We start from the raw sequence: 26,117 nt of genomic DNA on the forward strand, positions 1-26,117 counted from the left end.
TGTGCTATATCACCCAGGATGGCGCTACCCCAACGCGCGTTTCGGCGTGCCTTTGTCCGGGGGTAACACCATCACTGTGAATCATCTATTTACAGGCTCTCTCCACAAATCAGATGTTGATTGTACATACTTGTCCTCAGCTGTGCACGTATGCTGGCTCGCGGGGCTCCAGTCAAACCGCGCCCAGCTACCTCCCGGCCAACCTCCCGCCTACACTCCCACATGACGTGACGAAGTCACATGATCGGACGATAGCGGCGTAAGGACGCACAGGCGAGAGGCGCCGCGGGCGGCGCCAAGCACCGCGCGCACACACCACAGAAGAGGAGAAGGACAATAACATACACCTCATTATATAAAATGACTATCTCCGCAGAAAATGTAACATAAATGATATGCACTTCCCTTAAATCTCAACCATACAGAGCAAATTAATGAATAATACCGAAAATACAAGTATTACATGATAAATACATAAAGTGATGATACGTAAGCAGACAAATATATAAACATGAATACACAGTACAAAAATAAATTTGCATTCTGTAATGATGCAAAACAATTATAAAGTTACATAATAACCAGTGTGTTTATGCATAATAACCGGTTTATACATAATGACCGGTGTGTTTATGAGTATAAAGTGCAGGTGTGCTTAACCACTTGCCGTCACACTGACGCCGAAAGGCGTGAGTGCGGCGGCTCTCTCAGGTCACACTAACGCCGAAAGGCTCATCAGGAGCGCTGGGTTCACAGGATCGCGCAGTTCAGAAGTTCAGCGATCATTGGCTGGCAGGCTGTAGATTTTTAAAAGATCCAATCAAAGAGGTATGTCAGACGCTATTTACAAAATAGCGTCTGATATACCTGCTACCTGGTCCTCTGGTAGTCCCTTTTGCTTGGATCGACCACCAGAGGACACAGGCAGCTCTGTAAGTAGCACCAATCACCACACATACACTACACCCCCCCTATCACTTATTAACCCCTTATTAACCCCTGATCACCCTTATTAGACTCCCTGATCACCCCCCTGGCATTGATCACCCCCCTGTAAGGGTCCCTCATCACCGCCAGGTAGTTAGCTACTTGCTAGGTAGTTAGCGCCCAGCCCACCGCACCGCAGTCACTGATTAGTCGCTGATTAGCATCATCGCTGTCGCTAATACGCACTACTACTATATAGTATATTAGGGTCACCTTAGACTCTACAAAAAACGTTGTGTTCGCCCCCGATCGGGCCTGATCTTGTGTGCACACTTGCGTTCAGTCTGCCCCACCGCAGTGACAGAATTATTTTTTTCTGCCAACTGCAAAAACACCGTAAAATCACTGCGCCGCTATAAAGATCCCTTTTGAGCTTTTTGGATCTTTATTAGCGATCACAGCTTTACTTCGCAAGCACTCCTTTTTACCAGGTGGGTTTGCTCTTTTTCCTGGGTAGTCTCAGAGGAATACCCCCTAAATTTAGTGAGCCCAAAATGTCAAACAAGGGGTTTTCCGCTGAAGAGGCCTACAGGATTCTGGCCGTGATGGATGAAAGCGATGGGGACGCCTCATCCGCTGAATCCAGTGGTTCAGAATATGAACCTGTAGACAGCAGTGGCACTCTAATCGCTAGCGAAGATGACGAGGTTGAGGTCCCTGCTACGGTCAGGCGTACCCGATCCCATGTCAGTGTTCTGCCTACCCCACATGATGAGCCTCATTTGCAGCAGAGTGGTGCTAGCGCTGATCTTTTTTATGGTGCGGCATACACCAGCAGCGCAGCACATCCTGGACCTTCTACCAGCACTGCCGTATTCCCTGGTGAAGTGGAGAGCACCAGAAGGGCAGTTCCAGCTGGTACGGTGGCACGTGCAGTAACTCCCCCGTCGCAGCCACCACGTTCACAGGCCCGTAGAGCCCTTAGTCTCACAGAGGTGCTGGCACATCCTAATTGGCACTCCCCTGCTTCCGCCGCACCCGTATTGCCCCCTTTCACCGCCCAGTCTAGAGTTCGTGTGGAGACAGCTCATTTAGGATCAGCCCTCGAGTTTTTTGAGCTGTTCTTCACCGCGGATCTCTATGATTTAGTTGTGGCAGAAACCAACCACTACGCCACAGACTATATAACCGCCAATCCGGAAAGCTACTATGCCAAGCATTTCCGGTGGAAACCAATCAGTTTTCGAATATTTTTTTTTTGGGGCCTTATCCTCAGCATGGGTCTAACAAAAAAAAATGTATTGCAGTCCTATTGGTCTAAAGACCCAATACATTACATGCCCATGTTCTCTGCTGCAATGTCCAGAGCACGTTTTGAGGTCATCATGTGCTTTATGCATTTCGCTGACAATAAAACCTGTCATCCAAGAGGCCACCCTGCTTATGACCTGCTCCACAAAATTCGGCCCCTCATAGACCATTTGTCATCCAGATTTGCAGATGCGTATACCCCCAATCTGAACATCTGCATAGACGCGTCCCTAGTACATTTTACCGGGAGCCTTGGCATCAAACAGTACATCCCCAGCAAGCGCGCCCGGTATGGGGTCACACTGTATAAGCTCTGTGAAAGGGCCACAGGCTATACATATCGTTTTAGGGTCTATGAGGGAAAAGACTCAAAACTGGAGCCGGTCGGATGTCCTGACTACCTGGGGAGCAGTGGCAAGATTGTCTGGGACTTGGTGTCACCCTTACTCCACAAGGGGTACCGCTTATACATGGACAATTTTTACTCAAGCGTGGCGCTCTTTCGGCACTTACATCTAGTCGGAATTCAATGCTGTGGCACCGCGCGACCTAGTCGCCAGGGCTTCCCCCAACGGCTCGTTAATACCCGACTTGCACGGGGGGAGAGGGCTGCCTTGTGTGAACAAGAACTGCTCGCGGTGAAGTGGAGGGACAAGAGGGACGTTTACCTTCTGTCCACCATTCACACAGACACGACTGTCCAAATTGAAAGGGCAACTGGAGTCATTGTGAAACCCCTCTCTGTCCACGACTATAACCTTCACATGGGAGGGGTGGACTTCAATGACCAGATGTTGGCTCCCTATTTAAGTGTCCCGCTGCACCAGACGCTGGTATAAGAAGGTGTCTGTATTTTTAATTCAATTGGCGATGTATAATAGTTTTGTTCTCTACAGTAAGGCTGGGAGAACAGGATCCTTCCTAAAATTCCAGGAAGAGATCATTTCGGAAATCCTGTATCCAGGAGGGTCCGTGCCCCAAGTCCCTGATGTAGTAAGCCGACTACATGGCAGACACTTCCCGAGTGTCTATCCTGGTACCACAAACTCAACGTTCCCCAAGAAAAAGATGTCGTGTCTGTAGCAGGGGTGGAATAAGGCGTGACACCACCTTTTTTTGTCCTGACTGTCCTGACCAGCCTGCCCTATGCATAGGGGAGTGTTTCCGCAAGTACCACACACAGGTACACTATTAGTATAGGGATTGCGTGACACAGGACAGGCACACAGGGGACTTAGGGCACTTTCACACAGAGCTGCCACAAACCTCTCCTTTCAACTGGGACAAAGTGCATAATGTACTTTGCCACATCTCTGGGCGCTTTGCGCTTTGCACATTGTCCCATGGGGAAGGAGAGGTTTTTTCTATAAAGGTAAAAAAAAAAAAAAAAAAGAAATCACAGGTAAGCAAAAAAGTTAATGTTCTGTTTCAAAAGTTCAATAAAGTTTATAAAAGTTAATGTTCTGTTCAAATGTTATATAAAGTTAATGTTAATAAATTTATTGCGTTGCGGCCTGTTTTTTTTTACCTTCTAGGAGGACCAAGCGATCAACCAGCTGCAGCACCGATGTGCATTCTGACAGAAGCATTGCGCTGCTGTTAGATTACACAAAAGTCGGTGTATGCGGCGCTGCAAGACGAGATTTCTCCTCTGCAGTAAAAAAGATACGTTTGCCGAGGCTTATGAGCTGTGGGGCGGTGTTCATATGCTTTGGCAAACACTTTGTATAAAAATAAAAAATAAAAAAAATTCTGGCAATGATTTATTCATCCACATCGATTGATGTGAATGGAGAAATCGGGTTTGCCAGGGCATACGAGCTGAGTGGGTTTGGATGTTGGGCGGAGCTCCTAATGTCCTGGCAGACGCCTTTACCCTCCTTTTTTTTTTTGCACATTTTTTGGCAGAGATTTTTTTATCCACATTGATTGATGCAAATGAAGAAATCTGTGCCGTTAATTTTTTCTTTCAGCCCAGAGGCTGAACGAAAAAAAAAAATCTCATTATCCGTATGCTCAATATAAGGAAAATAGCAGAAACTCCTAATGCTGGCCATACATGTAATGATTGTGGAGACCCTCAAATGCCAGGGCAGTACAAACACCCCACAAATGACCCCATTTTGGAAATAAGACACCCCAAGGTATTCGCTGAGGGGCATACTGAGTCCATGAAAGATTAAACTTTTTGTCCCAAGTTAGTGGAAAGGGAGACTTGGTGAGAAAAAAATATATCAATTTCCGCTAACTTATGCCAAAAAAAATAATCTTCTATGAACTCGCCATGCCCCTCACGGAATACTTTGGGGTGTCTTCTTTCCAAAATGGGGTCACGTGTGGGGTATTTGTACTGCCCTGGCATTTTAGGGGCCCTAAAGTGTGAGAAGAAATCTGGAATCCAAATGTCTAAAAATGCCCTCCTAAAAGGTACTCATTGGAATTTGGGTCCCTTTGCACACCTAGGCTGCAAAAAAGTGTCACACATGTAGTATCGCCGTACTCAGGAGAATTAGGGCAATGTGTTTTGGGGTGTATTTTTACATATACCCATGCTGGGTGAGAGAAATATCTCTGTAAATTGACAACTTTGTATAAAAAAATGGGAAAAGTTGTCATTTACAGAGATATTTCTCTCACCCAGCATGGGTATATGTAAAAATACACCCCAAAACACATTGCCCTACTTCTCCTGAGAATGGCGATACCACATGTGTGACACTTTTTTGCAGTCTAGGTGCGCAAAGGGGCCCAAATTCCAATGAGTACTTTTAGTATTTCACAGGGCATTTTTTACGCATTTGGATTCCAAACTACTTCTCACGCTTTAGGGCCCCTAAAATACCAGGGCAGTATAAATACCCCACAAGTGACTCCATTTTGGAAAGAAGATACCCCAAGGTATTTCGTGAGGGGCATGGCGAGTTCATGTAAAATTTTATTTTTTGTCACAAGTTAGTGGAATATGAGACTTTGTAAGGAAAAAAAATAAATAAAAAATCATTTTCAGCTAACTTGCGCCAAAAAAAAATAATATTCTAGGAACTCGCCCTGCCCCTCACGGAATTCCTTGGGGTTTCTCCTTTCCAAAATGGGGTCACTTGTGGGGTATTTATACTGCCCTGGCATTTTAGGGGCCCTAAAGCATGAGAAGTAGTTTGGAATCCAAATGCGTAAAAAATGCCCTGTGAAATCCTTAAAGTACTAATTGGAATTTGGGCCCCTTTGCGCACCTAGGCTGCAAAAAAGTGTCACACATGTGGTATCACCGTACTCAGGAGAAGTAGGGCAATGTGTTTTGGGGTGTCTTTTTACATATACCCATGCTGGGTGAGAGAAATATCTCTGTAAATTGACAACTTTGTATAAAAAAATGGGAAAAGTTGTCATTTACAGAGATATTTCTCTCACCCAGCATGGGTATATGTAAAAATACACCCCAAAATACATTTCCCTACTTAACATCTTCACACCCTCCACCTATTCACGCCCGCGAAAAATGAACCTCTCTTCAGTCTGTGCCTCTTGTCATCGAACTTTGGTTGGAGCACTATTTTAGCTCCACGGATATACTTTTAAAAATATTTTTTCTGCCATAACATACTCTTCTTGTCCTCCCTATTATGATCCGTCTTTTCTTTTACACGTTCACTTACTGTATATATATACTTTATCTTGAGCGTGATCATGACAATTATTCACCTATTCCATACACTTCCCATGTCCTTTCATTCTGTGCGTCATATAATAATTCATCACACATCATTATCTTTCCAGTCCCCCGCTTCCTTTCCCTCTCCCTCACTCACTTATACACTTTTCTTGGATTTATCATTGATTTTTTTCAATATTTTGTACCACTATCCACATTTTATATATTCTACACTCTACTTTAAGCACACCTGCACTTTATACTCATAAACACAACGGTTATTATGCATAAACACACTGGTTATTATGTAACTTTATAATTGTTTTGCATCATTACAGAATGCAAATTTATTTTTGTACTGTGTATTCATGTTTATATATTTGTCTGCTTACGTATCATCACTTTATGTATTTATCATGTAATACTTGTATTTTCGGTATTATTCATTCATTTGCTCTGTATGGTTGAGATTTAAGGGAAGTGCATATAATTTATTTTACATTTTCTTCGTCACGTGATGTGGGCGTGTAGGCGGGACGTCGGCCGGGAGGTAGCTGGGCGCGGTTTGACTGGAGCCCCGCGCGCCAGCATACATGCACAGCTGAGGACAAGTATGTACAATCAACATCTGATTGGTGGAGAGAGCCTGTAAATAGATGATTCACAGTGATGGCGTAACCCCCGGACGAAGGCACGCCGAAACGCGCGTTGGGGTAGCACTATCCTGGGTGATATAGCACACTGTCTTTTTTTGGTGAGTCTCTGCTCTTATTCACCTATACGGCACTTGATTTAGGATATTTTACATCTAGTTATTACTGAGGTTTGCTCTTACTTCATTTATGTTGCACTTGCAATGCAAACCCTGCTCTAGCTTTTTTGCCGTGTAGGTTCTCTTTCTGACCGCTGACTCATCCGTCATTTAGGTTGCATTTTTTTGGGTCATTGGCTGGTCACTGTACCGTATATATAACCTATTCCATTGATCACCATTTTTTACATTTGACACGTGTGCTATCCCAGGGTGGCGCTCTTTTTCTGCTTCCATTCACTTTTTAACGGCACATTACTTATTGCTTTATATTTTTTAATCATGTTACAATAAAATTATATTTTTACTTTTGGTACTATGAGCTCCGTTCTCTTGTTTTTTCACTTGTTTCACTCGGGAGCCAATACCGAGTTACAACTACGGGTGTCCTTTTGGTTATATTACTAAAGCTGGGCATACACATTCAGTAGGTGTTGGCAGAACAAACTTTCAGCTATCCTTCCTGTCTCCCTTCTGGCATCACCATATGCATACACGTTCGGCAGAGCTGTCTGTGTATGCTATGGTTAGAGCAGAGAAAGCCGTTGCCAGACACTTCTGGTGGCTGCGTGTCTCACTGGAGAACAAAAGGTTCTAGCAAAAATATTCATTTTGCCCAATCTTTGCCTATCCAATATCATTTGTCGGGGAAAGTCAGGAGCTCCCCACACATTAGTTTGTTGGCTGAACCTACCATTCTCGGTGGGTTTGGACGATGGAAGTATAAGGCTGGAGTCTCATCATGTTTTTTCCATCAGTTTAACGAAAACAAAAATGTATATGTTAAACAAACGCCTCAGACAAATGCCATAAAGTGGTATCCATTCACCATAGAGTTCCATTGTAAAAAAAAAAAATGTATACGTTACCGGACTCTTCAGAAAGATGAAAAACGTGATGTGCCATGCTTTTCTTTCCTTTTCCCCCCAACATATACATTAAATGGATGGCAAAAACATGATGTAAACCCACCCTAATGTGTATGGCCAACTTGAGACGAGAGGGACTGACGGAGCATCTGTACCAGGCTGTTTGGGAATAAAAAATTTGTATTTTTTACTATTTTAAAGCATTTATTCCTGTTTTTTTTTGTTTATTTTTAAAACCAGATAATGTCATTACTGGGCTCTATGTCTAAATAACATACAATAAACTCTGAAGCGTCCCCTAGTGGTAGCTGCAGGCAGACAGAATTTTTTTCTTTAAGGAGGAACTGCACTTTGATACGTCCGACTGCTAAATACAAGATTTTGATTATTGGGGGTCCAAGTGCTGAGACCCCTGCCAATCACTAAAATGAAGATTTGTAAGCACTCTTTGAGCACTGTCTCTCCTTACTGCTGAAGATGATAGTAAACACGGCCTCATTCACTTTCTCTTTCGTCTTCACTTGTGTCTTCAACAGGAGGACAGACATTGCTCAGTGGGCACTTTTAACTCACCGGTCATACAGTTCTGATCAAAAGTTTAAGACCACTTGAAAAATGGCAAAAAAATAAATCATATTTAGCATGGCTGGATCTTAACAAAGTTCCAAGTAGAGCTTCAACATGCAACAAGAAGAAATGGGAGTGAGACAAAAAAAAATTTGAGCATTCAATTTAATGAAAACAACGAATAAACTGAAACAGGCTGTTTTTTAGCTGATCAAAAGTTTAGGACCACACCTCAAAAAAAAAACTAAACCCCCCCAAAACAGAAATCCAACTTCCAAACATGAACTCAGTAATGAGTAGCTCTGCCGTTATTGTTTATCACTTCAAAAAAAAAATTCTGTATGCTTGATGCAAGCGTTTCCATGAGGTGAGTGGGAACATTTCTCCAAGTGGTGAAGACGGCCGCACGAAGGCCATCTACTGTCTGGAACTGTTTTCCATTTTTGTAAACGTCCCTTGCTATCCATCCCCAAAGGTTCTCAATTGGATTTAGGTCAGGGGAACACGCAGGATGGGCCAAAAGAGTGATGTTATTCTCCTGGAAAAAGTCCCTTGTCCTCCGGGCATTGTGTACTGTAGCCTTGTCCTGTTGAAAAACCAAGTCGTTACCACACAGACGAGGGCCCTCAGTCATGAGGAATGCTCTCTGCAACATCTGGACATAGCCAGCGGCCGTTTGACGCCCTTGCACTTCCTGAAGCTCCATTGTTCCACTGAAGGAAAAAGCACCCCAGAACATTATGGCGCCCTCTCCACTGTGGCCGTAGAAAACATCTCAGGTGGGATCTGCTTGTCATGCCAGTAACGTTGGAAACCATCAGGACCATCAAGGTTAAATTATTTCTCATCAGAGAATAAAACTTTCTTCCACCTTTGAATGTCCCATGTTTGGTGCTCTCTTGCAAAGGCCAAACGAGCAGTTCTGTGGCTTTGAAGTAAGAGAGGTCTTTGAAGACATTTTTTGTTTTTGAAGCCCTTCAGTCTCAGATGCCGTCTGATGGGCCTTAATTTGGGTCTTAATTTGGGCCTTAATTTGGGTTGAGGATCATCCAGTGTCTTGACGGACAGACAATTGGATCCTCCGGCTCAGGGCTGATAACATTTTTTTGGGTCTTCCACTTGACTTTTTTGTTCCATAACCCTCAGGATCATTTAAGAAATTCCAAATGACTGTCTTACTGCGTCCCACCTCAGCAGCGATGGCGCGCTGTGAGAGACCCTGCTTATGCAGTTCAACAACCCGACCACGTTCAAAAAGGGAGAGTTTTTTTGACTTTGCCATCACAACGTGTAGTCACCTGACAGAAAATGACAATGAATCCACATCTTTGCACAGATTTGGCCTTTTAAAGGCATGTGGTCCTAAAATTTGGATCAGCTGAAAAACAGCCTGTTTCAGGTTAATCGTTATTTTCAATTAATTGAATGCTCAAAAAATGTTTTGTCTCGCTCTCATTTCTTCTTGTTGCATGTTGAAGCTCTACTTGGAACCTTGTTAAGATCCAGCCATGCTAAATATGATTTTTTGCCATTTTTCAAGTGGTCCTAAACTTTTGATCAGGACTGTATGACCGGTGAGTTAAAAGTGCCCACTGAGCAATGTCTGTCCTCCTGTTGAAGACGGAAGTGAAGACGAAAGAGAAAGTGAATGAGGCCGTGTTTACTATCATCTTCAGCAGTAAGGAGAGACAGTGCTCAAAGAGTGCTTACAAATCTTCATTTTAGTGATTGGCAGGGGTCTCAGCACTTGGACCCCCAATAATCAAAATCTTGTATTTAGCAGTCGGACGTATCAAAGTGCAGTTCCTCCTTAAAGAAAAAAATTCTGTCTGCCTGCAGCTACCACTAGGGGACGCTTCAGAGTTTATTGTATGTTATTTATACATAGAGCCCAGTAATGACATTATCTGGTTTTAAAAATAAACAAATAAAAAAACAGGAATAAATGCTTTAAAATAGCAAAAAATACAAAACTTTTTATTCCCAAACAGCCTGGTACAGATGCTCTGTCAGTCCCTCTTGTTTCAAGTTGGCCATACACATTAGGGTGGGTTTACATCATGTTTTTGCCATCCATTTAATGTATATGTTGGGGGAAAAAGGAAAGAAAAGCATGGCACATCACGTTTTTCATCTTTCTGAAGAGTCCGGTAACGTATAAATTTTTTTTTTTAACAATGGAACTCTATGGTGAATGGATACCACTTTATGGCATTTGTCTGAGGCGTTTGTTTAACATATTCATTTTTCAAGTGGTCTTAGGCTATTTTCACACTAGCGTTGTTTTAATCCGGCGTTCAATTCCGACACCGGAACTGCCCGCCGGATCCGGAAAAACGTGTGAAAACGGATTACATTTGAATCCTTATCAGGATTTTGATCACAATGAAAAAATGCATTGGAAAAAACGGATCCGCCATTTATGGACTTTAACTTTTTTTTCACATTTTTCGGGTTTAACATGCAAAAGCAGGATCCGGTTTGACTGAACACAGAGCGCCGGATCCGGCGTTAATGCAAGTCAATGGGAAAAAGGCCGGATCTGGCGTTCAGTCAAAGTGTTCAGGATTTTTGTCCGGAGGTAAAAATACAACATGCTACGTTTTTCTGAAAAGCCTGATCAGTCAAAAAGACTGAACTGAAGACATCCTGATGCATCCTGAATGGATTACTCTCCATTCAGAATGCATTAGGATAAAACTGATCAGTTATTTTCCTGTATTGAGCCCCTAGGACGGAACTCAGCGCCGGAAAAGAAAAACGCTAGTGTGAAAGTTCTCTTAAACTTTTGATCAGGACTGTATTTATAAAAAAGTGCAGTTACTCTTTAAATGTGTCAATGAAATATTTCTATGTGAAGAATTGTACTGCTGAGTTTTAGACCACTTTAGAAAGATTAATGTTGTTTTCCTTTACTTTATGGTTAACGAAGGTCAAATATAGTTTGAGAATCAAACACTTGTTTTTGCAATTGATTGGATAATAGCAGTTGATGGGATAATTTACAACAGCTAAAACCCATGTGGGAGATACAATTGTAACTATAATGGTTGTCCAAAAACATTTACAGAAACAGAGAATTTTAATGGAGTGGGTGGAAGATGACATCTCATGCTCTTGTCTAACACTAGCAGATGACCTATATAGGGAATGAATAAGATCACAACTGTATTCACTCAGGATGTGTTCCTCAGGTGTTGGTTGTGCAGTTAAAATATCATAATTTATTCCATACATCCTTACAGGGGTTTTACAGGCTTTTACTATTGATGACCTATCCTCAGGATAGGTCATCAATATCAGATAGGCGAGGGTCCCCCGCCGATCAGCTGCACGCGCCGTCTCCTTTCTCTCTTCCTGTCCGCTGCTGCTGACTGTGCCTACTGCGCGCCGTCTCCTCATACAGTTGATCGGCTGCGGGGTGCCAGGTATCGGACCCCCGCCAATCTGATATTGATGACTTATCCTGGGGATAGGTCATCAATAGTAAAAGCCTGGACAACCCCTTTAAAGGGAACCTGTCACCTGGATTTTTCCTTGCTCCCCGACGTCAGAAAGCTAGAGCGCCGTAACCCCGCGATGCGCGCACTAGCACATGCGCAGTTCGTTCCCTGAGGCTGATGCCAGCACAGGGAAGGAACACTATGACGACAATGCACATGTGCTAGCTCGCGCATCGGGAGATTACGGCGCTTTCTGACGTCGGGGAGCAAGGAGGAGATTCTGATGATGCGGGGTGGTGCTGGGCTCCTTCACGCTGGACTCATCTCAGGGACAGGACTCATCTCAGGTTAATTTGCATATATATCAAATCGGGTTTATTTTACACAATAAAAGCACACAGAGCTATGGGGACTGGATATTGCGGATGTGCTAGCGGCCATCTAGCAACCCATGTCCTCAGCTCTATACACAAAATCTCAGTGGCAGGTTCCCTTTACGTTACAATTTTCTATAGTTCCTACTGTCACGCAAGTAAAACAATAAACCACATGGATAGGAAAGTTGGAAGCATTGCTTGTTTTGAGAAAACAATTCATGATATTATTGTGCAGTGACAACACTTGGAAGCACTATGGATGGCCTTGATGACATGCTGTATTACATTACACTCTTCCTGAACCTGAACCTCCTTTATTGTACAGACTGGTTTGCAGGCTCCTTAAAGCTAACCCTTAAAAATAAACAGAAAATAATGTAGTGTAATTAACTGTAAGTAAATCACCATCACATTCTGAAATGGTCTATAGTATTATAGCACATCTTCAAAGTATCATTTGCTTATATGTTCAGCCTATGATTACAACTGATCCAGATTTTTGGACCACTGCCAGACAGAAAACCTTGCTCTGGAGAATAGCAGAAAGCTTTATATCAATAAATAAAGCAAGTATATGAATTCAATTGGCTATAAACCACACAGTGACTTTTTGTTCTGTTTCCTACTTGCAATGACCCTTTTAGAGAAATCACTTTATTGATACAATGAGACTTAAAATAATTTGCAGTTCAGCTGCTGATTTAAAACCATGTCCTAATGCACAAAGCTCAATGAACACAAAGTGTCTACAATTGACCATCCTTTGTGATAACACCAGACTGGACTGCCTTGACAAAATGACAGGGAATATGTCATTCTTGTTAGCCTTTTTGCATTGAAAGCACTGAACTAATAATAATATTCTTCCTATTCCTAAAAAGGTACAAAATTAGTAAATCACCAGCCATCCCTGCCTTAGAACTGTCACTGTCATCCAGCATCAGTGCACAACATCAGTATGCCCCCCCAACCATTCACTCAGATTACGCTGAACACATTAATATTGACAACCCTGACATTGGTTATTAGTTTTACTTTAAAGCCCAAGCTCTATAAACGTATATAGAGAGAAAATGGAAGAGGTCTCAAATAGTGCATAAAGTGGTTGTATCCACAGTTTAGGCCAGCAATACCAGATTGGGAAGGGTTGGTCCGGCTCCCTGCACACTCACTGTTCAGGTGTTACCTCATAGCTCCGGCACCGTTACTACTCACCTCCATCCATTGTATAGTGGACAGAGCTGGTAACTGCAGCGCTGTTCCCACTGAAGTGAATGGGCCATCAATATCAAAATCCTGGACAACCCCTTTAACCCGCCTACTGATTATCCTGAACAGTGTTGATGCGGGCAGGAAAGGACAATACTGTTTAGACTGAACACTATCCAGGGCTGTGTGGTTGTTGTACTTGTGTGGGGGTACTTCTAAGTACCATTTCTTAGGCTGTAATTGGCAACAGACACAATTTTGGTCATATTTGAAATCTGAGATTCTAATATTTATGTAATACATGGTATGTACCCCAAAATAGTTTCAACTTCCTATAAAAACTACAAGTCATCCTGCAAAATTCAAGGTCTCATACCAGCTAAATTCAAGAAAAAATTAAAAAGTTATGGCCGATGGAACACAGAGAGGGAAAAATGTTACCAGTCTTTAAGGCTAAAACTAGTGATTACTAATGTCACTAACTAATGCACTTAAAGGATAACTGTCACATTTAGACCCTAATTTCAATTTTCATATATGTAGTTACTAATAACATGATATTCCAGAATCAGTTACTATTAGACTGACTTACCCCATATTTAATAAGATTCAGCCCTTAGCAACCAGTCCACATAAAACTGCAATTTCACTATTAAGTTAAGATGGCCACCACTGCCCTCACCCTGAGGCTAATCCCGCCTGCCCTCACTAGCCAGTAACAATAGCCCCCCCAAAAGTGTCAGTAACCAGAGCCCTCCCCCCTAAAGGGTTAATCTCCTGCAGCACAAAGGGGTCCTCTTACCACATGTTGCTTTCATTTATACACTGAGCAGATGGCAGATCTCCCTTCCTGGTCTGCACTGCTTCAACTCTGCCTTCTCCAGCTCTGCTGAGTGAGGGAGCCTCTGCCAAGCGCAGGGACAGGGAGAAGTGCACACAGCCCAGGCACTGTTATCAGCTGCTGGGGAGGACCTGGCTTTAATCATTTACTTACAGTCCCTGGCTGTCAGTAATATGAGCCTGCACGCTGCGTGCTCCGTCTATCAACAGATAGACGGACCATGCCTAGCAACCCTATTTTAAGCACAGGTAAAAGTAGGCAGTACAGGGAACAAAAATGTGGAATACACAGTGAAAAGTTGAAATAGGGCCACCAAGGTGATATTAATCACCACAATCCAATACTCCAAAAAAAAAAATATATACAACAGTTATCCTTTAAAGGGAACCTGCCACACTGAACCTGGTGTGTGAGCTACAGGCATCATGTTATTGTCACGGTGGGGAGTGGGGAAAACCCCCCACCGTACAATGTCAGGAATAAAAAGGAAGCAGCTAAGCCAGGACGCCGGGATCAGGGAGCAGGTCACCTCCCTAAGTGTCCCTAATCCTCACCCTAACTCCTCACTGTATGAGCTGACATGGATGGTAGGACGGCTCATACCCTGGATACCTTTGGCCCTGAGTCGCCCTGAGAATCCCTCACATAGGAGCAGGGGAGAGACGACCTGTTCTTCCCAGACACAGAGGAACAGGAGTCTCAAATGGCCTAGCTGCAGGGATAAGTGGAAGACTGAATACAGCAACAGAGTCGGCAGGTAAGAACACCAGACAACACGCTTACCTGCCTCTGCCACCACGACTGGAACCCCTGCGTATACGAAAACAGGAGCCCACACACCAAACGGGACTCCGTACCAACAACACCACACACCTGATCACCTGATACTGCCTGGGCCTCAAACCACAAGGTGCACGGCAGCCCCAGACAGCGCTGCATACAGGCTAATGGTTCACCCCTCTGGGAAACCAGCCCCCTTCCAGAGGTACACAAGGAAATGTCTAGCATACATGCTGGACAACACAAACAACACACCAGTCATGTATCAACAAAGTAGACATATCAATAAGTCCCCAAATCAAACCCTCACCAAACAAGCAACAGATAAGTTAGGGAAAGGACAAGGAGAAGACAGAGGGATGACATCGCTGAGAGACCTCGATGTCCAACAAGGTGGCCCTCAAGGACTGGGCAGATAGAACACCCTGGACTGGAGCAGAGCTCCAGCACCAACGACAGCTGAAGTACAACTGACTCCAGCCAGGGAGCCACAGGGGATAAAACCCTAGTGGCCACACCCAGTCAGGGAGTTAACCCTTCCAGGACCAGACAGGGGGAGGATACCACTAAAAGGGGAAGTGCACACACCAGCCAACAAGTAACATGTTACCACAGGCAACAGCATGCGTGGCAACCATGTCACGGTGCACACAGCAAAAGCCGAGACACTGCCACCACATGCCATAGCAGCAACACGTTGCCCAGGGCAACTGCAAGCGTGGCAAAAGTGTCACGGCGCACACAGCAAAGGCCGTGACAGTTATAGAGCAGGAGGAGCTGAGCAGATTGATGTATAGTTTTGTGGGAAAAGATTCAGTAAAACTTGTATTTCATCCACTGAAATTCCTGCTCATTCTGGGCTTTGACGTCAAAGAGGTGGTTCTATCAGTGACTGACAGCAATCTCTGTCATAGAGGCAAGGATAGGACCGTCTCCTTGACTTCACAGCTCAGAATGATCAGGAATGTAAATGAATGAAATACAGGTTATACGGACTCTTTCCCCATAAAACTATATACTGTATCAATTTGTTCAGTATAGCATGCTGCGTACAGATTAATTAGCATTCTCATGGTGACAGGTTCCCTTTAAGTCACCAACTATATTTACTTGCAACATAAATTCAACTTCTAAAATAAAAAAGTGAAATTTTTTCAAATTTTGATGTATGGAATAGAACTGGTCATCTGATTGCTGGTTGCTACTATTAGGAGGCTGCTGGTGCAGTGCAGCCCTAACAGGGGCAATTGTTACTGCAACAAAGCAGATTTCCACTGTACCTTGGGTTACTGTGTAGCCCCAGTAATAGTTGAAAAAAATTATATATATTTACCCCTCCCCCATTTATCATTGCAGTAATGCTATTCACAACCTGACCCTGACATATATCAAATTTAGTCAAGGACAAGGTAAATGCAATTCTCTTTAATAACCAAAATAAGTGTTCACATCACTTGTTATTCCATACAATATTATTCACATCCAGGAGTAGAAAAAAATTATTAGCCAAATTGTATTCCCCGGACGTTTCGGTCTGAATTAGACCTTTATCAGTGGGATCTCATTGGCGGCAGGAGGGAAAGCACTTGTTTTGGTCATTAAAGAGAATTGCATATACCTTGACTGGAGTGCCGTCGATATCCTATTTCTCTCACGGGCACCCAGACCACCATATTGGAGTGCAGATCACATATCTACATAATTATATATCAAATGTATTGGTATACAGTGATAAAAACAAAGAGTATAACATTAGGGTAACACTATGTGACTACCAGAAATTTCAACTTGATTAAAAAACGATGATAAAAACAAAAACCTGCAAAAAACGCTACAAAAATCATGTTGAAAGCCAAACAAATACAAAAAGTTATATCTGCAAAACTAGCACATGCTAAAACTGAAGACCTGAGACAGTTAATGAGACTGCCCATTTCCAAAGACTGAGGTCATTCCCTTGCGACCCCTCTTTATTAGTCAGAGTGGAAAGCACTATAAAGGATTTCTCTTACTGTGGCAGACTTTGGCATCTTTATCTATTGCATGGATGCCCGTTGACTTTAATGGGTACTTAATTTCCCCTACAGTGAACGAATAGTGCTGGGAGTTCAACCTCCAGAGATCTGCTAGTGATTAAGGGAAACAGAAAGTGGACAACTCCTTTAACCGTAAAGCATCCTACAGTGAAAATGAATATAACTTGTTTTAATGTTGTAAATATTTTATTCCTGGTGAACTTGAAAGGAGAGATTTCTGCTGGACATTAGAGTTTCACACCACTGAAGACATTCTGATCCTTCAGGAGGGACCCAAAAACAGTATTTCATCTATAGGATTTCTATGTCATTAAAGGGGTATTCCGGTTGGTTAAAGTTGTAGATAGGGGATAACTATCAGATCGGTGGGGGTCCTACCGCTGGGACCCCCACCAATCATGAGAATGGGGGCCTCGAACCCCCGGCAGAAAACCCTGAAATGACTAGGGGATAGCTGTATGGAGCAGCCATACACATGTGCAACCAGCCGCTCCGTTCATTTCAGGGGAGCTTAAGGGGATTGGTAGGGGTCCCAGTGATCTGAATAACCAACCGGAATACCCCTTTTAGCTGGTAGAGACAAAATTTAAAGGGAATGTGTCAGCAGAAAATGACATTGTTTAAATCAAGCTTTTCTTTTAAACATATTTTTAATTTTATTAAATGAATTTAATGTAATTACTTTAATTTTTGGTGGTTATTTTTTATTTTCCATGTCACTATATTTAAAAAATCCTAAAATCCTGCGGTTTTCACGTTGGTCACTAGGCCTAATAATAGCCACCACTTCTTAGTCTGTGCAGATCGCCTCCCCCCGTGTACCTGATATGTTTCCAGCCATAACATCTACCTTTTGATAATACGTCCTATTTCGCTATTGTTGTGTCTGTTTTTAGCCACGAGTAATATAGTTTCTGATGGTTCACATGCATTATTAAACAAGTAATAAAAACCCTACATGTCACTGTATTTTCTTCATAGCAATAAAGGGGAAGCAAAGAAGATACCATTATCTGGGGTGATTCCATCTTTTTGGAATGATGTACGTTGCCGCGGTGATGAAGAAAATATACTTCTTTGCGAAAAAAACATCTGGCAGGGTGGAATGTGTCCACAGGACCTAGCAGCTGCAGTTACATGTAGTCTCACACACGGTAAATAAATATAGTATATAATCCCTAATCATGGGCGTAACTATAGCCATAGCAGCTATAGCACTTGTACGGGGCCCAGAGGTTGTCACGTGCAAAAACATTGTACTTTTTTGTGGGGAATAACAATATGCTGAGTTTTTGCTATAATGTGGGTTTTCTGATATACAATGGTATTATACATAACTTTAATTACTGATACTTATGCTGCTGTTTTAATTTTTTTACACTAGGTGGCAGGAGTCCCATCTTATTTTGCTATGGGGCCCTATGAATTATAGTTACACCTCTGTCCCTAATCATTAGGACATACTGTGTTTTATTATCCGGTACATTGCTACTATTACATGGGAGTAGCTAAAGGCTCATGGGCCCTGGTGCAAGAATTCAGCTTGGGCCCCCTACCTTCAGTGCTTGCTTTGTGGCCCAGAGCAGGGAGGCACATAGCCTTCGTGCTTCCTAAGGCAAAAATTCCAAATTCTTGACCTAAGCCCTTATGTCCAGTCAGAGGTATAACTGACTACCATGCACTTTCTATAATACCAGTGTCTTCTTATGCGGCGCAAGGGTCTTTGGGCCCCCTCAGGCTCCTGGGCCCGGTAGCGACTGCTACTTCTGCACCCCCTATAGCTACGCCCCTGACCATTACTACAGATTGCATAACAAACATTTGTAATGCTCTTTCTCACAGGGAGGGTTATGTGGCTGGGGCGACTCCCTGGGAAGTCATTGGCTGCCATATAAGCGCTCGCCCCACAACACACACTAAAGTCAATATCATAGGAAGCCAATTTGCCTATTTGGATATATGGGAGGAAAGCGGAGCAGCCAGAGGGAAGCAACGCAAACATGGGGAGAACATACAAACTCCATGCAGATGTTGTCACCGGTTGGATTCTAGTGCTGGAAGGCACCAGTGCTAACCAGTGAGATGATCCCTCCAGAAGGAGGTGGTGCTGGTATCCTGGTTTGCAGGCCCATACATCCAAGTAAAAGAAGTGGAACAGCATACTCGTTTGAGAAAGGCTGTTTAGCCGAAACGGGTCACATCTGCCTGTATTTTGTTTATGGCGATAAAGTGAAGATTGTTTTGCTATTCCACTTACATCTTTTTACGGCGGTCACTAAGGGGCTTTAGGCAGTGCCCTCACCCTTTTATGGCGGCCAAGTCTAAGAACTGAATGGGTCTCCGGTGAAGCAAAGAGTAAGAGCTTGGCTCTGACATGCCAGTCTGGGCTGTGTAACCCTTTACATGTCATGGGCACTATTTCAGTTACAGAGGGAGCTGTACATAGGCCATGTGACCAATGAATGTGATGTCACTGGCCTAGAAAGAGGATGCGTTTATTCACCAGAGCATGGCGGCCTCTTCAAACAGCTCTTTGCTAGAGTCACACTGATCTGAAATAGATCATATATTAAAGTATAGCTCTTATTTTTCATAATGTGTGTGTGTACTCTCTCTCATTCGATGGATGACCACCCAATGTGTACGGTGGAGTCCCAACTCTACCTGACAACAAATAGTGAGAAAAGCATGATGAAACTTCAAGATTCCTCATCCTTTTGTTCTCAAGGGACAATAGGTTCAGCCTTTACAATTGGCTGCTGTGACTATGGTAGGCTTGAAATGGTAGACATTGTGATTAAACTTTAGCTATATAAGAACTAGTAGAATACGTTTAGTACTTAAAGGGGTTGTCATACTTCAGCAAGTGGCATTTATCATGTAGAGAAAGTTAATACAAGGCACTTACTAATGTATTGTGATTGTCCATATTGCTTCCTTTGCTGGCTAGACTCATTTTTCCATCGCACTATACACTACTTGGTTCCAGGGCTTATGGCCATGGCTGCAGCGCAGATCTGAGGTGGCCGGGACAGGAGCTGCTATGCATGCATGCCTATGTGCACTTCCACGATCCACCCCTCCCGAAGGCCAGTGCTTTTTCCTATAGTGAGCAAGCACAACCACCACTGCTGGATTGCAGGGTGGTCATAACAATTGGAAACGAGCAGTCTATAATGAGATGGAAAAATGAATCCAGCCAGCAAAGGAAGCAATATGGACAATCACAATACATTAGTAAGCGCCTTGTATTAACTTTCTCTACATAATAAATGCCATTTGCTGAAGTGAGACAACCCCTTTTGTTTTAATTTGAATTTAGATAATAAAAAAATAATTTTAATTTTGCGTACAGCATTGTGCCTTGTCATAGTAAAGGGGCTTTTATTGGCCCTTAAAGTTCGGTATAGTCTTCTTTTTTGTCTCTGCTTACTTTCTAGCCACTACATTTAAATATACAATGCAGCTAAACAGTCAAAAAGGATGACACAATCCTGTCAAAGGGCTAAGAAAGACATTCTGTCCCAGTAGGCGATTTTCCTGTGCATCAAACAGATCAATTAAGCCTAGAGAGGGGATACAGCTGCGTCCATTACAAGGGCTGCAGCAGTGAGATCATTTATAATTCAAGATCTGTACGTTAAAACCAGAGCGGCAGGTTTGTACCATTAAGTAACAGATCAAAAGAAGACTAAAGAGTTCTTATCCTTAAGGTCTGATGCTGTGCCTTTTGTAGAATCAAATGGAATCATTACAAGAAGTGCCCCAGCAACTCCCTGCTGTTCACCTCTCACGTCTGCCGACTCAAAGTCTTTGTTCCGTTAAACGGTAACAGGATTGAGAGGGATGTGGTGCACGTTTCTTGCTGGAGGATTTATCCATGTATCATTCCCACAAAGAATGGCTCATTTTGATTTTTGTGATTTGATTTGATTCAAATTTATTGTCATTACACAGGGTTACAAAATGCAGTAGGGTAACGAAAAGCCATGTTTCAGTTCCATAACATGCAATATCACAGTTGTATAGGTTTTCAAGGTGTCTGAAGGCTGCAGTCCTTTCAGGATGTGTTCAACCTGCTGTTAACTCGCATACGTACAAACTGCTTCTCAGGAGTCCATTTACATGGGCCGATACACAAGGTCATAATTGGGAATCCATATAGGTAATTGTTCAACACTCAAATAAAATCCAGCCTTTATTGATTTATAGACACAAGAAAAAGAGTAAAAACATTTCTGAAGCGTTTCGAGTGGTAAAAACCACTCAGTCGTAGCTTAATGAGTGGGAATTATCTGTTCATTTCTGATTATTGTGGGGGGTTCAGTCAGCACAACCCTGTATGCAGGTGCACATCGCTATGGCGAAATACACATACAAACGTAAAAACACAAATGCAATCGCACTCTGCAACCAGCACTCTGCCCTGCCTCTATGCTGGATGTTGAATGAGGCATTGGTGTACATTTTGGCCAAAGCGTAATAAGCCACTCACTACGTCAAGGTCGCCTCTATGAGTGGTCCCTAACACTAGTTCCTACCTGTTATGGGCCATGATAGCCACACAAAGTCCAGGGAGCGCAGGTACAGCATGCACGCCAGGCACACTCTGCTTTTAACCCCGTCCGGTGCCGTGACAGCTTTCATCGGATCCAGGGATGCAAGTACCAACATGCATGCTGAGCCCACTATATACTTCTCCTGGAGCCAAATGGCTACTGGTAGGCGCTATGCAGACTCAGTTTTATACTGACTTTAAAACCAGCCTCCAGGGCAGACTAACTGGTCAGGTGTGCATGACTGCATGGAGATCGCCACGCCTCTAATATATACTACAAAGAAAAAATGTGGGGGGTTCAGTTAGCACAACCCTGTATGCAGGTGCACATCGCTATGGCGAAATACACATACAAACGCAAAAACACAAATGCAATAGCACTCTGCAACCAGCACTCTGCCCTGCCTCTATGCTGGATGTTGAATGAGGCATTAGTGTACATTTTGGCCAAAGCGTAATAAGCCACTCACCACGTCAAGGTCGCCTCTATGAGTAGTCCCTAACACTAGTTCCTACCTGTTATGGGCCATGATAGCCACACAAAGTCCAGGGAGCGCAGGTACAGCATGAACGCCAGGCACACTCTGCTTTTAATCCCGTCCGGTGCCGTGACAGCTTTCATCGGATCCAGGGATGCAAGTACCAACATGCATGCTGAGCCCACTATATACTTCTCCTGGAGCCAAATGGCTACTGGTAGGCGCTGTAAAAGCAGACTCAGTTTTATACTGACTTTAAAACCAGCCTCCAGGGCAGACTAACTGGTCAGGTGTGCATGACTGCATGGAGATCGCCACGCCTCCAATATATTGAGTGGCTTATTACGCTTTGGCCAAAATGTACACTAATGCCTTATTCAACATCCAGCATAGAGGCAGGGCAGAGTGCTGGTTGCAGAGTGCTATTGCATTTGTGTTTTTGCGTTTGTATGTGTATTTCGCCATAGCGATGTGCACCTGCATACAGGGTTGTGCTGACTGAACCCCCCACATTTTTTCTTTGTAGTATATATTGGAGGCTCCAGTAGAAGTATATAGTGGGCTCAGCATGCATGTTGGTACTTGCATCCCTGGATCCGATGAAAGCTGTCACGGCACCGGACGGGGTTAAAAGCAGAGTGTGCTTGGCGTGCATGCTGTACCTGTGCTCCCTGGACTTTGTGTGGCTATCATGGCCCATAACAGGTAGGAACTAGTGTTAGGGACCACTCATAGAGGCGACTTTGACGTGGTGAGTGGCTTATTACGCTTTGGCCAAAATGTACACTAATGCCTCATTCAACATCCAGCATAGAGGCAGGGCAGAGTGCTGGTTGCAGAGTGCTATTGCATTTGCATTTCTGATTATTGCCTGCCTATGTGAGCTGCATTTACATGTAGCAATCATCCCCTCTGTATGAGGATGAACAATCGCTACTATGATTGTTTGTCCTTCTACAGATTTAATAGGGAACATTTAACATCCCATATACCCAAAAACTTACATTAAAAAGTTGCAAACCACAGGTTTGTGACTTTTTAAAGGCCATTTGTGCAAAAAAAAAAAAAATCACAAATGATGTTTTACCATGCCCTCACAACTTTCATGAAAAGAGGGTAAAGTGGTTTGTGGTTTGGGCAGGGCCATTGGGCCTGGCATATTTATCGTCATTTACACCAGTTCTCTGGCGTATGAGCTGGCGTAGATTTCATTCTGTGGGAATTTGTTTATAGACAGATCTCTTAAGGTCCTGCCACAGCATTTCAGTTTGGTTAAAGTCTGGATTTTGTCTGAACCATTAAAATAACTTGATGCTGGTATGCTTGGGATCATTGTCCTATCGCATGTCCCAGTTTAGGCCAAGCTTTAGCTATTGGACAGGTCTCACATTTGACTCTAGAATACTTTGGTATACAGAAATGTTTATAGTCGACTAAATCACTGCAAGGTGGCCAGGTTCTATGGCTATAAAATAAAACCAAATCATTACCCCTCTTACCATCTTGCCTGACAGTTGGTGTGAGGAGGGATTGCCGATAATCTGTGTTCGGTTTTTGCCAAACATGGCACTGTGAATTATGGCCAAACATCTCCATTTTGGACTTGTTTGTCCAAAGAATATTGGGGATCATTTATAAGACACTGACCTTATACATCGGTCTTTGATATCCCCTGCAAAACTAGAGGCTGCACTTAATTTTTAATGAGACATGTGTATTGTTATAAATTAAGTGCATTCTCCAGACGTCCATGTGCCTAGATTGAAATCTACTCCAGCAGGTAGATGGAGTAGATTTTAGTTTTCATTTACAGAAGTTAACTGGCCGATGGCCTCACCTACACCACACTCTGACCTTGCAATTCCCCCTTTACAGAAAGTGGTGAGAACAGCATAAAAACACCACCTGTGTCTAAATGTGCAGTTTGCTACTTTTTTTGCACCGGATTCTGGTGTACAAGGGCATTGTAATTGACCACCATTGTTCCAGAAGTTGTGTGGCTTGTTCAGAGGCAACTGCTGTATTCTGTTTTCTCCTGCCAACCCTTACAAACAAACCATAGTTGTTCATTATTTTTTATATTTGTACTGTCATGAACGAGAACATGTACTGTAACCATGGGTGGACTGGCAACCTAATGTGGCCCTGGAAAAAAAACTAAAAGTGACCAATCCAAATTGACACAAGGTGGGAGCAACACAAGTGGGCGGGCTCAGCCATACCATATGCAGTTGAGGCCACAGGCCTCTTCCAGCCAGGAGCCTGAGATACCTGGGTTCCTGTGCCGTTTGTACACCTCATCGTCTTCAAGTCTAGTAGCCTGTTTCCTATGAGGGTGAATGGCAAGGAAGGAAGCCATAGGCTCCTGTGCCGCCACAGTATTAAACTATATCATTGCCTGTTAATGGTGATACAGTTTAATTCAGGAGGGCATCTGTGGTATCTGGCTGGCTACATCATTTCTCACTGTAGAATGATGGACTTCAAATTGTTAGGAAATGGTCGTAATGACCCTTCCCAGATTAATAGGAGGCAACAGTTGCTTCTGTGAGATCATTGCTCATGTCTCTCCTACTTGGCATTGTGTTAGCACATGCCTGAATGCTCCAAACCAGCAAACTGCCAAAACTTCTGGTTTTATAGAGATGGTCACATTTGCTGGTGATCAGTTTATCAAGGACATTTAATTAGCATCATAGAATTTGAAGAGGATGTACTTTTCAGTTTAGGTCATCAATATCTGATTGGTTGGTGTCTGATACCCTGCACCCCCTTCGATAAGCTGTGCCCTGCAGCCTCTGGCATTGGAACTAGCACTTTCATAGACTGCATCTTAACTCCCATTTACTTTGAACAGAGCTGGGCTTCTGGCTCCATTCAAAGTGCTAGTTCCAGTGTCTGTAAGGAACAGGTGATTGGTGTGGGTGTGGGGTGGTAGACCCCCACCAATCAGATACATAGATATTAGGAGCTGGCAAATCCTTTTAAGTATTTTCATGTGAAAACTAGTATAACATTGTCAAGACTCCCAAAAAAACATGAGTCCTGCTTCCCCTGTCCACACATAAGTAATAGACAGCTCCATCTATATCATCTTCGCACTCATACAAGAAAATCTGCCAATCACTCTGTGTGGGCGCTGTAAGCAAGACTCACAGGCTTACAGTAAATCATTCGTTATCATATACTGTCTCAGAAAGGTGGCATAGAGTAACCTGATAGATCTGCTTTGAGACTTCTGTGAAAAACTCCAACAATTACATTATTTTATATTAATCAAAACTGAATCACTAGTGGTGATCATGCTTTAAGACAGTAGAATATAATTTTTATATATATATATATATATATATATATATATATATATATATATTGTATAGCAGTCAGCTCCTACGACCAGTAGTTGAATAAAGGCAGGGACACAACAAAGTCACTTCAATACGGTTTATTGATAGTTCCAGCCAACTTACAGTTCAGTACAGCAGGTCCGCAGCCGGGTCAGGTAGTCAGTCAGTACCACACAAATAGAGTGATACAGGCTTTGGTCTCACTTAGAACCGTCCTCAGGCCAGTGTTGCTTCACACACCCCTTGCGCTCTGTGATTGGTAAGCCTCTCACTCATACAGACACACCCTGCTTCATGCTGCTGACTTTTTAAATCACTCTGGACATGGGCCACCTGAGAAATCCAGAGTGGATCGTGGGGAATAAGCACCTACCCAGCTCTTTGCTTATTCCCAATGAAAGCCAGGCCCGGATTTGCTGATACCAGCTATATTAGGTACCAACAGCGTCCACCATCTATCCTAGTGGACACACTAGATATTGGCTTTCACTCCACCAAGGCCGGACACCTTGGTGGCACGTCTCAGGTGAACCACAGAAAACCATTCTAGGAGACACAACCTTCCTTCATATATGAGGCCTGTCACTGCCTCACATACCCCCCCCCCCCGCCCCCCTCTGTTCAAACCTGTGGGGGTGAACACTTGCACCAAAACATGATGCTCATGACAGGGCATCCGCATTACCCTGCAGCTTTCCCGCTCGATGTTACACTTAGAAATTAAAATTCTGCAAGGAGAGAAACCACCTGGTGACCCGAGCATTTCTCTCTTTGGAATTCCTTATCCAGATCAATGGTGAATGGTCCGTCACCAGGTGAAAATGTCGCCCCAGCAGGTAGTACCGTAAGGATTCCAAGGCCCACTTGATGGCTAGGCACTCCTTTTCCACTATGCTTGTAGGTCTTTTCTGCT

General features: G+C 43.3%; 1 protein-coding gene across 2 annotated transcripts in view; it reads left to right on the plus strand.

Annotated features, from left to right (window-relative positions):
- PRSS12 (serine protease 12) overlaps window positions 1–26,117 on the plus strand; it is a 200,405-nt gene that overhangs the window by 46,322 nt on the left and 127,966 nt on the right. The window contains exon 3 of one of the 2 annotated variants that reach the window (XM_040418279.1): window positions 17,802–17,974. The exons of the other annotated variant lie outside the window; for it this stretch is intronic. Coding sequence (XP_040274213.1) covers window positions 17,802–17,974 — 173 coding nt within the window. The remainder of the gene's footprint in view (window positions 1–17,801; window positions 17,975–26,117) is intronic. 2 annotated transcript variants of the gene reach the window in all.

This window comes from Bufo bufo, chromosome 2 (genome assembly GCF_905171765.1).
Source record: "Bufo bufo chromosome 2, aBufBuf1.1, whole genome shotgun sequence".
NCBI classification, from domain to species: Eukaryota; Metazoa; Chordata; class Amphibia; order Anura; family Bufonidae; genus Bufo; species Bufo bufo.